Below are 12,211 nucleotides of genomic sequence, written 5' to 3' on the forward strand. Positions count from 1 at the left end.
ATGTTGCCCAGGTTGGTCTCAAACTCCTGGGCTCAAGTGATCTCAGCCTCTCAAAGTGCTGGGATTACAGGTATAAACCACTGCACCCAGCTCTAGTTTTTACTATAAGATAAATTAAATTAATTTGAAACTACACAAATCTGGAAATTAAAGAATAACTGTTTCCTTTTAATTTCCACAGTTAATCTCTGTAGGGAGAACTGTGAGACAGTGTTACCGGGCGAGCAAAAAAAAATCTGTGCATGGCGAGTTTACTTGCTACTGAGGGTGACTGACAATAAACCATGAATATGACATATTATAGTTACACGATTGGAATGAGGCAAGTGCGATGGGAAATACAGCAGGATAAAAGCATCGGAAGTATTGGGGCGTTGCAATTTTAAGTGGTGTGGTCAGGATAGACCTCAATGGTAATGAGCCATGTGGAGATCTGGAGAAAGAGCGCTGGTGGAGGAGCAGCCATGCAGCGATCCTGAGGGGAGAGGATGCCTATAATGTCTGAGGAAAAGCGGGGAGCCAATTGTGGCTGCCAGTTGAGTGAAGAGGGGGATATTAGCAGGTATGGTCAGAAGGGCAACAGGGCACTTGATCATGTCAAGCAATGCAGGCTATTTTAAGGATTTAGCATTTACTAAGATAAATGGGAAGGTTAGCAACAAAGAAAGGTCATGATCTGACATGTATTTTTCAGTTATCTGTACTCTGGCTGGCCAATGGAAAACAGACTGGAAGGCAAAGAATAAAAGCAGAAAGACCATTCCAGTAATTATTAAAAACATCCAGGTGAAGAATGACAGTAGCTTGGACCAGCGGGTATCAGTGAAGGTGATAAGAATTTGTTGGATTCTGGGTATATTTTGAAGGTGGAGTTCATTGGATTCCTGACGAAGGATGTATGAGAAACAGAAGAATCATGAATGATCCGAGTTTTTGGCTTTGGCAGCTGCGAGGACGAGGCCTCTGTTAACTGAGATCGGAAAGACTGTGGGTGGAGGAGGTTTGGTGGAGAAAAGTTCCATTTGAGATGTTTGTCAGGCATTCAAATGAACATGCTGACTGTGGATTAATCTGGTGTTCAGGGAGAGGACATTTACATCTCCAGGCTGTAGATATACATTTGGAAACAAATGACAAAATGCACTGAATATACTGAGATCAAACTGGCAGACATTCTTTCCTGGAACTCATTTCTCCTTTTCTTCCACTTACTAAAGTATTACCCATTACCATTTTTTAGAGAACACAACTCTTTAGCCGTAAGAAGCATAATTTAAGAGAGAAATAGACAAAACGGAATGTATTCAGAGATGAATGACCATCAATTGTCAAATATACAAAATACACATGGAAAAGGGTGAGGCCAAGAACACTGCTAATGGGAGGGAGTTATTAAATAAAAATAGGCAGATTTCTGTTGTACACAGAAGGGCTTCATGACTGTTACATCTGTCCACCAGTGAACTGGCTGCCTCTGGAAGCAGTGAGTGAGCTTGCAGGAACTAAATATTTCAAAAAGAATGTTTTATAGAAGAGAGTCTAGCTGCATGACCCCTTAGAATATGTTCAAACTCTAACATCCTACAGTTCTCAATATAAAATAAGTTGACTTATTCAACAAATATTTATTACACCTATTATGTAAGTAAGGGACTATCACAGGTACTGTGGGAAAAGGAACATGAGCGAGAACTCCTCCCTTTAAAAGGGATTCCTGTGAAGTAGGAAGACAAAACGTAATTATAACCTTCCAGCATGAAGGAAGGAGGCAGTAAAGATATCCAATTAGAGGTGATGGGAATCAGAGGAAAAAGACGGTCTGCAGCTGAGAGGTCCAGGGAAGAGCAGATGGCATTAGAGGACAGCCTGGAAGGATCTGGAAAATGTGAACACTGTCGGAGAAGGAAATACTCTAAGCCCATAAAGATCTAATTAAAAGCTCTTCTACAGTATGTCTAGTTAATTTTACATAGAGAAACTTGAATACAAGAAGATTAAAACTTAGCAAAAGGGGTGGCTCAGTGGCAGGGCTGAGGAAACACTAACAAGTTCTCCTTCCCAGGCTTCTCTTCCAGAAATTTTAAGTTGCTTGGGACCAAGAACCCTGGGTTTTATTTGAGTTGATCTGACTCACTCAAGGTTACACACTGAGACAAGTAGCTTTTCTAAGATGCTCTGGGAACAGAGCTCTCAGAATCCTTGGCCAGAGGAAGATTTCTCCCCTCATTACCATGAGCGCAACTTTGGTAGTGCTGTTTCCATCGTGACCAGGAAGCATCCATAATGCTGGGTTACTGGAGGCTCTGTGAGAAGCACCTGTCTTTTTATCCTAGGGCAGCAATGTCTTAACTGATGGGGAGAGGGAATGAGGAACGCGGGGGGGTTAGTGAACCCAGATTTCAGGTGGGTTTATCATGGAGTTTCCAGGGGCTTTGGAAGAACTTCCAGCTGTAGCATGGGATGATCTGGCCTTCTCCACCCTTGCTTTCCTTTTTTCATTTCCTGCGGTCACTCCCTTCCAGCTTTAAAGTTGCAGGTTCCTCCAAGAAGGCAGCAAAAGCAGAGCTCAAACAGCTTTTGTAGAAGAAAAGTTTAATGTAAATTCTGTTTTTTTTGTTGTTGTTGTTGGCAAAGGATGCTAATAAACGCCAGAGACATTTTTAGGAGCTGAGAGAGAAAAAAATTTTGGAGACTTTATCTGCATTAGGAAGGATCATTTAACCCTGTCTCTCATTTGAAAGGGGTTCTTTCCTTCCTTCCTTCCCTTGTGTAAGTCTCATTCCCTGTTCTATCAAGTGAGCCAGGCAGTTGTGACAGAGTGGGTTAAGCAAGGGCTCTGACCTTGGAAATGTGTGTGAATGCCAGTGCCACCTCCCCTAGTGAGCAATGTGACCTTACACAATTTACTGATACTCCATCACATCTCCTCCTTTCTAAAATTACATCATGGATGTAAAGTGCTCGTCTATGGCACCTCGTCTATGCTCTATAAATGTTAATTTCTCTCATCTTTCTTATCTGCCTTTTAAGAGAATGGCTGTATCTGCACATCTAAAGAAAGAAACTTACTCTACTGCCAGAAGAGAGTGTACAAGGACACAATGTTCCACAAACAAGATATTGCTATCAAACATGTACAACAAACATTTATATTATATATCAATATTATGCCAGGGTTTTTGGTGTCACATAAATCAAGACATCCAAATAGCTGAAATTATAAGGAGAAATTTCTACCTTGATTTCCAAAAGTTTCTTTCTTATGATGTGGTTTCCAGAGTTCTCTGAGAGGTGAGATAAGGGGTGCTAATTTTGGACGGGAAGGCTGTTTCAGAAAGAAACTCCACAGTGATGACAAATGATTTGGAAGGACAATAAAAAGAGATTTTTTTCAGCAGCTAAGGTGGGTGTGAGGAAAGGAGAGGTCATTTGGAATTGTGGGGGCAAAGGCCTCAAAATCCAAGAGGAAGCTTGGCTTTTACTTCTTCCTAGATATGGCGGTATGTGGACTTCAGAACCTGGGTTTGCATCACTGCTTTGTCCTCTGCTGATCGTGTGCCCTGGAGTTAGGCATACAGCCAAGCTTCAGTTTTACTTCCAAGCAACAACAGAGTGGGAACTCACCCACTTTCAGTGGGATCAGAGTCCTGGGGATCACAGCACACCGTGGACCGTGCAGCTTTTCACAGGCTCTGTGTGTGTGTGTGTGTGTGTTGCTTTCTAGATGAGTGGCAAAGAGACTTACCCGTCTGGAGAGGAAATGTCTGCCCCATGAGACAAGGATGTGTGAGATCCCTCATACAAATTTTCATGATCAGCCCTGAGTCCATAAGAGACCTAGAATTTGTCATGCTTTCTAACCTAATGCTTTGAAAGAATTCAGTGTAATTCTCATGGCTGTTCTCTACATGGGAGCTTGAGCTGACCCACAAGAAATCAGGGCTCCATGGAACTAACCACAAAAATCCTCCATAAAAGCCCTGAAAGGGAAACTAAAATTTAGAACAAAGAAAGACTGTACTTCATGAAATTCCCAAGTCAAAAAGCAAATTAGTGTTACTAAGGAAGTGATGTTATCATTTAAAGATGAAGACAACATATGGTTTTAAAGAGAGAAAAGCAAAGTGACAGAAATAGCCTATCTTTTCCAAAAAAACTGGTAATGCTAATACTTAAAACCATTAAGAACTCCCTTCTTTAAAAAATGAAGTGTGAATTACAGGTACGATTTTTACAGCATAAACTTTGACAAATAAACCTTTGCTTTTTCTCATTTTCATTTCAACTAGAATTTAAAAAAACTTCTTGATATAAAATAGTGCTTTTCAAAGTATGATCTGTGGGCCAGTGCCAGTTTGCTGTTAATAGTCTGCATTAACTTATATGAGTACAGAAACTGAGAATAAGAATTTAGAAACATATAGCAATCTGACAGAAATCTTATGCTTGCTGAATTTAATAAAAGATAGTTGGGTTTTTGTTTGTTTTTATTTATTGAGACAGAGTTTTGCTCTTGTTGCCCAGTCTGGAGTGCAGTGGTGCAATCTCGGCTCACCGCAACCTCCGCCCCAGGTTCAAGCAATTCTCCTGCCTCCACCTCCTGCGTAGCTGGGATTACAGGCATGCGCCACCACACCTAGCTAATTTTTTGTATTTTTAGTAGAGATGGGGTTTCACCGTGTTGGCCAGGCTGGTCTTGAACTCCTGACTTCAGGTGATCTGCCTGCCTCGGCCTCCCAAAGTGCTGGGATTACAGGCATTAGCCACCACCGGCCTGGTTTTGTTTTTTTAATTTTACTTTTCCAGTTATTCATTTTTATTTTATTTTACAAAAGCATTGGCCTACGTCTAAAGAGCACTGGTATAAGCCTTATTTTGGAAAATGAGGTTTACCACATTACAAAGAAGCTTCTCATGGTATTAAGTTATAAAATAATCTACGTTACAGAACAATGCAAAATTCTTGTGAGTATATTAACCATAGAGAGAGGCAAAGGGGAAATATTTCAAAAATGCATTCAAGTTAACCAGAAAACCAGGAAGAGTGATTACCAAGAGGAGGTTGTCAGGTTATTTGAAATACATGCATTCATACTTACTGGCAGATTCTATAAACTTAGGGTAGGCATCATATGTAATGAGTGGAATTGGCAAATCCCTGAAGTACAGTTTAAGTGCACCAGTGATAATGTTGATATCTTCATACATGTTCACAGAAATATCTGCCTTCTCACCATCTTTTAAGGATGTTGAAAGAAACAAAAATAAATATCTGGATTCACAGCACTGTTTTAATGAAAGACATATCTGTATATAAATCAGATTTTAAAGATTAGCAATGCTTCAGTTTTTAACATAAAGTTTAGTGTGCTACATGTCACATATTAATGATTAATTTTCTGTGAAAGAGCCTCTTCTGATCTCCAGCATGCCTCACCTGCCCTACCAGACAGGTTAAGCTCCCCAGTTACTAATATTTTCCTTTATAGCCCTTATTAAAATAAAATCAATAGCTACTGTGTGATTATTATTTAAAGTGAGCCCTCCATGAGTGCAAGGACCAAGCGTACATGGTTAACCATCGTATCTAAAGTAAAGAACATGGTGCCTGGCATATAGTAGCTGCTTAATATTTTTGAGTTAATGAATCAATGGAAAATAGATTTAGACAAGCTAGGAGCCTAAAAGAGTAACATGCCGGGGCTTCCTATGTATGTTGTTATTAAACTCGTTCTTTTAAAACCTGCTTTTTAGTAAGTATACACAAATACACAAATACATTCTTCCACCTGTATTATCTATTTACTTATTTTCTGTTTTGAAATAATGCAAACAAATCCTAGAATCTGATATCTACGTACTACATTCTAAGTAGGGCTATACCATATCAGCACAGTCTATAATATCTGTTTCCTGATTGTTTCTTTACTTTCTGCTCTTGCCTCCACCAGACTGGGGCTCTTCTGGGGTAAAGCTCATGAGATTTTATTTGCTTTGACCATGGATCTCTCACTGTACACATAAGTATCTGTGATTCCACCAAAGGACAAATGTAGCAGAGGTATAATGGCAGCTGCTGATGTCAGAGTAGTCAGCTTTCCATTCAGTGACTAAGCTGGGGAAGATTTTCCCAAACTTGCCTTTTTACCTTGGCTCTTAAATGAGTTCATTCCAGCATCCTAAGGATATTGTCTTCTTTCTTGGATCTCATTACTTGAGGTTTATGTCTCTCAGAAGTGATCATCCTTAATTATTCCAAATTATTTTGCTCTGTTTATTTGATATCCTATTCCTTTGAACATGCATGGAATTGGGCAGTATTTATATACAGAACTGATTTTAATGATCTGAGTCACTGGCTTCCTGTAACTCTTGTTAAAATCCTTTGCATCATTCCTACAGATCTTGCAGATGAGTGCTAGTACACTCATCTGCAAGATCTGGCCTTGGGAGGCCAAAGACTGGCCCCCAGCAGTGTGGTTGGTCACAAAATGGTTGTCTTATATTTTCAATAGAGGAAACTGTGCCATTTCTTTGTTCTCTGGGGTCCATAGGAACATTCAATTTCTTTGTCAGTGTGAATTTAGTTTTGAGACTCGTAGCCAGAGGCTGGGAATGGACATGCTCAGCTGTAGAGCTTCCAGAGTAAAGAGATGCTTCCTCCCGTTCAACCTGTCAGGGATTCAGGACTGCTCTTCCTGATGCTTATTCGGAGTGAATACACCATTACTTCACCTCCCTTTCTTTGCTCTTAATCACGTACTTGGGCTGGCCTTGTTTTCCTCAGGTTGGTAATGAATATTTAATTATTTTTGCTTTCTGCCTCTGTTGCTTACAGGAGGTCTGTGAAAGGGAGAGGTTTCTGTGATAGAACTGGAATACGTACTTGCAAAGGAAAGTGGTTCTTTAAAAGATCACTAACTCTTACTCCTTTACTTCCTGTATTCAAGGCTACAGGTCTTCTTTGGAACCACCTTGTTCTAGTCCTTAAAGCAAAGACAAATTGGAGAACCATGGAAGCAAATCTTAATTTAAATGTTAGCTAAGAAAATTAAGCTCCACTGAGCTTTTCTTTGACTAGGCCCCTTCTCCTACAGTGGCGGATGGGAGCCCCACGGAAGGCCACTAAAGCTGCTTTCAGCTTTCTGGCCCCAACACACGAGTCCGGGCTTGGGTCTCAGCTCATCGAAGATGGTGATGAAGATGCCAGGCAGGGTGAGGTGGGTTAACTCAAGCCTGAGAAGCCTGAGATCTGTAATGGTATAGATCCTACTCTTTATTCTATGGTTTTTGGCGAATGTAATTGCTCTCTATTTTGGTGAACATGGACCAGCCTTGGATACTCAAATATTGGTAACATAGTTTTATTTTATACTTCTTTTGCATTCTGAAATTTGACTGTTTAATAATTACAACTCACAAAAAAGAAAAAATTATAAGCTAAGTTTTAAAATTTGGTATAATAATCATCGATGATTTAGAAAAAATGCAAAAAATACCTCATAAAAAATCTGGCAAAGAGTATTATTGTCAAGTTATGGAACATTGTGAAAAACATACCTCTGTCGAAAGCCATCTTGACATCTTCAATTAGGTCACTAAATCCTGATACTCGGTATAGTCCTTCAGAATTAAGACCTGACAAATAAAACTAGTTAGTTTCTCTGAATTATGTCTTTTCTTCAGATTTTAACTTTTCACACTTTAAGCTGGGAGGTAATGTGTCAGAAGAAATAAAATATACATGTTTAGAAATCTTTTCACACTCTTCTCCCAAAATAAAATGATTTCACACACAGTTCTTTAACTCTTACCTATTGTCACCTGAATATCATCTGGCTCATCATTTGGTCTAATTAAGTCAAATATATTAAGTCTTAAGGGAAATAATTCATCACCCCAATTACATCATAAATTCTTTTACATAACAGAAGACTAAGATAAAATATAGGCCTGTTTTTCCCAAGTGGGAAAGAATAATTAGGATGCAGCTCTGTTTTTGGCTTTAGATAGTTTCAGTAGAGCATTTACACTTTTGCTTCTTGAACCAAAGAAAAATATAAAAACTGAAAAATGAATTTGTCTTTACCTGTCAACTTTTGCAGACTGGAAGCATCATCTATAAATACATGTTTATATAAGCATATTTGCTATACTTGGTTAAATGTACCTTGAAATCAAGCTATTTAATTACTTGTTAAATTAATTCATTTCAGTCTTTGAGATCATTTGATATATGAAACCATTCCCCTCCAAATTACAGAAGACAACCGTATTGTGCAATGAGGTACCCAAAAGGCATCAGGACTGGTACTGGTAGTGAAAGGAGACCACTGCAACCCACACTGCAAATGCCTCACCTCTAGACTCAATCTCTCTGATGCACATGTCTACTACCATTGGCCGCTTAGTGGTGTGTGCTTTCACGAGCGTTGTAAGGTCACAGCTGTACACCTTTTTGACATGCTTCAAGTCTGGTTTACAGTCATTTGGGACCATCTTGGAACACTGCTTATGAACATTCAAACCACAATCTAAGAAAAGAATAAAGAAAGGAAACATTCAACATTATTTTCAGAGTTTTGAGCATTCTGGAGTGTTAATTTGAGCAAAAGGCACTCCAGCTTGAATTAGGTTTTAAAGTGGACTAGACTCCAGCAGTTCCTTCTGGGTGGGAAAACAATATTCTCATCTTTTCTCTTGGAACGATTTGGTTATAAGCCAGGAGACCAGAATTCTTGCTCATGCTTCATCATTTAATTGCTATATGATCTCAGGAGAATACAATGAAAAATCAAAATTAGTAAGTGTTTAATTCAAAGTCCACAAAATATGTCAAATAGCCAATAAAAAATTAACCCATTTCTTTAAAGTTACATAAAAAGTTTATTTAATGTGGGGTATAATTGTATTCTAAGTATATGTGATATAAAGTGGAATTGGACCTCCAAAAGTAGGAGTATCCAGGGCCCTCTTAAAATGGTGCTGCTCAGGTTTATATCTATCCGTAATCCTCTCTATATATATGATAACTAATATATAAATTCCTCTAGTAGCTGGAAATAGCTGTAACTATTATTTATTGCTATACTATTACCAGCTAACATTTATTGAGGGCTTACTAGTGCCAGGCACTATTCTAAGTGCTTTACATTTATTATTTCACTTAAACTCACAAAGCTCTATGAAACAGGTACTTTTTCCCCTCATATTATACCTGAGAAAACCAAGCACACAAGTAATAAGTAATTTACCCAAGGCCATGCATTTAGTACACAGTGCAGCAGAACTCGAGCCTATGGATGATTCTAGAGTCCACATTTTAAAAATGTTTACTGTTTAATTACAAAGGATATAGCTGAAAAGATGTACAGAATGAGGAATGGAGAAAGGAACGTGGTGGTTCCAGCCCTCCCTGGGTGCATCACCCTCTAGGAACCACCGCATGTTCAGCTATCTGGAAGCCCCTAGAGTCAGTCTACAATTTTAACACCTAGACACATACTGCCTCTACTGAAGTTACTCTTTTGCTTTGTAATTTTACTTAGTTATAACTCCTAAGATGCCAGAAACCAAACATTTTCTAGTTAATATTGTGAGACACTTTATTTTTCAACAAGAAAAGCACAAAGACATTTTAGATGGGGTAGAGAGGAATACAAATATTTTGTTAAATTAGACTGCAGAGTGAGAAACCATACCTAAATAATTCAACTAAAATAAATGTCATTTTTATGTTTTAAAAGAACATAACCTATTTGTTTTTAAGTTCATAAAAACTCGATGTTGACCTCTTGTAAATCCAGTCCAAGTGGCGAATATATGATTTATAGCCAGGTCTTAAGGAAGTCAATTTGAAAATCGTACAATGCCATTCAGTTTTGCTTGCTGTTTCTGGCAGAAAAGGGATCCTAATATTCACCTCACAAAATTGTTATGAGAATTAATGAGCCAATGCATTCAGGTGCTTTGAATGTTATAAAATGCTAGACAAATGCTGGTGATCATTATCGTGACTTTTGGTAAAAGTTATCAGCTGTGATCTAGTTATATATAGCGGTAACAGTTAACAGAGACAAGGAAAATTAGCCAAAACTTACAAACAATATCATTGTTTCATTAAATGTGTAGACACTGACAACTTGAAGTAAGAACTTAAGGCCTGTGGCAACTCTAGGGAAAGAATTCATATGAACTGAACACCTCCAGGTACAAAGAAAGGCTAGGTGTCAAGTGAAGCTGGGTCTCTGCATATGTGTGGAAGATGGCATCACCAGTGCTAATGGTGCCAAAAGTTATCACCCCTAAGGAACGTCAGCTTGTGAATACAGAATGGCTTCCAGAACAAACAGCTCAATCTGCACTATCTGAACAAATGACCCAACACTATTCCATATCATTAATGTCCAAATGACTTCAGAACCAAGTCCCAAATTCTTCTTTATCTCTGTATTAGAGAATACATAAGAGATCTGATTCAATCATAAGGCAAACCAACTGTCCACTTAAAAGATCTCCTGTCTCCTGAATATTTTAATGTTTTGGGTAACTTTTATAACTTAGACTTCAGTCTAGAATTTATTAGCTATGTGATTTTGAGTGAGTTGCTCAAATTTTCTGTACCTCAGTTATGTAAAATGGGAACAATAATAGTATTTATTAGAGTTCATGTGAGGCTTCAATGTTAATATATGTAAAATGCATACCTGTAGTAAACTGTGTTTACCATAACTATGTTGTTGTTTAGAAAAATAACACTTTGAGAGGCTTTTTCTATGTAGTACCTCAAGGTTGTCAATCAGCTTAAGGTTAGAAGCTAAGTTGAACTCAAGGCTAAAAATTTCATATTTGTCAGATGTGAAGGCCAGGTCCTGAAAAGGAACTGGATAACTGGGGATACAGATGCTTCCATATCTACACTGTTCTTAATGTATTTCATTTCAATAAAAGGATCCCCAAGTAAGTAATGCATCATTTCTCTCTTGACTGCTTTTGCCATATTTGGGGAGTTTTCAGCTATTAATTTTTTCAAATATTTTTTCAGCCTCTCATTCTTTATCTTCTTTTGGGATTCCAACAATACAAATGCTTAAAAGTTTTGTTATGGTCCCACTGGTCTCTGAGGCTCAGTTCACTTCTTAAAATCTATTTTCTAAGCCAAGCATGGTGACTCACACCTATAATTCCAGCACTCTGAAAGGCTGAAGTGGGAGAACTGCTTAAGGCCAGGAGTTTGAGACGAGCCTAGGCAACATAGTGAGACCCTGTCTCTACAAAAATTTTTAAAAATTGGTGATTGTGGTGGTGTGTGCCTGTAGTTCCAGCTACTCAGCGGGCTTTGAGGTAGGAGGATTGCTTGAGCCCAGGTGGTCAAGGCTGCAGTGAGCTATGATCACACCACTGCACCCCCGTCTGGATGACAGAGCGAGACCCTCTCTTAAAAAATAAATAAATAAATAAATAAAAACTACGTATTTTCTCTTTGTTGTTTGACTTGGATAATTTCTATTGATCTTCACTTCAAGTTCATCTTCACTCTGTCATGTCTGTTCTGCTACTGAGCCCATAATCCAGTTTTAGTTATTATATTTTTCAGTTCTAAAATTTCTATTTGGTTCTTCCTAATATCTATCTCTTTTCTGATATTTCCTTTTTTTTTCATTTGTTTCAAGAGTGTTCATAATTGCTTGTTGGGGCATTTTTTATGACAGCTGCTTTTCTTGTCTGATAGCAACATCAAGATGACACAGATATTGTAGTTATTGGTGTCTGTCAATTGTCCTTTTTTATTTAAGATTTTCCTTGTTATTTCCAGAGTAACTTTTGATGAGTAATTCTGAACTGTATCCTTGATATTTTGAGTATTATTTGACTCTCGTTCCTACTAAATCTTTAAAATTGTAGCCTGTAGTCAATCTGTTTGGATTTAGAATGCCCTTGTGTAGCCCGTGATCCAAATGTCAACCTAGTTTACAAAGTTTTTTTTAATACTACTGCAGTGCTATTGTTTCTGCCCCACTTGTCTATTACTCAAATGGCAGGACTCTGCTCCACATTCTCTGTGGCACTGGGTGGGAGGGAGAGTACTGCAGGTAGGGTTGAAGTCAAAGCTGTGCCCACAAACTTGGTTGGGGAATAGTACTATTTTACATGTAACTGCACGGTGGGCATAGATGATAGAGTTCTCACCACTCTCAGCTGCCTCATTACT

At 38.4% G+C, this 12,211-nt stretch overlaps 1 protein-coding gene across 12 annotated transcripts in view; it reads right to left on the bottom strand.

The window, feature by feature from the left end:
• Positions 1–12,211, bottom strand: part of CHN1 (chimerin 1) — a 198,717-nt gene that overhangs the window by 4,313 nt on the left and 182,193 nt on the right. For 10 of the 12 annotated variants that reach the window (XM_074009484.1, XM_065525669.1, XM_074009482.1 and 7 more), the window contains 3 exons: positions 8,361–8,534; positions 7,561–7,638; positions 5,100–5,237 (listed from right to left, as the gene is read on the bottom strand). In XM_074009484.1, the coding sequence (XP_073865585.1) occupies positions 5,100–5,237; positions 7,561–7,638; positions 8,361–8,534 (390 nt within the window). The remainder of the gene's footprint in view (positions 1–5,099; positions 5,238–7,560; positions 7,639–8,360; positions 8,535–12,211) is intronic. The other 2 variants (XM_074009480.1, XM_045367286.2) reach the window with 1 other exon arrangement.

The sequence above is a fragment of the Macaca fascicularis genome, chromosome 12 (assembly GCF_037993035.2).
Source record: "Macaca fascicularis isolate 582-1 chromosome 12, T2T-MFA8v1.1".
Classification (NCBI taxonomy): Eukaryota; Metazoa; Chordata; class Mammalia; order Primates; family Cercopithecidae; genus Macaca; species Macaca fascicularis.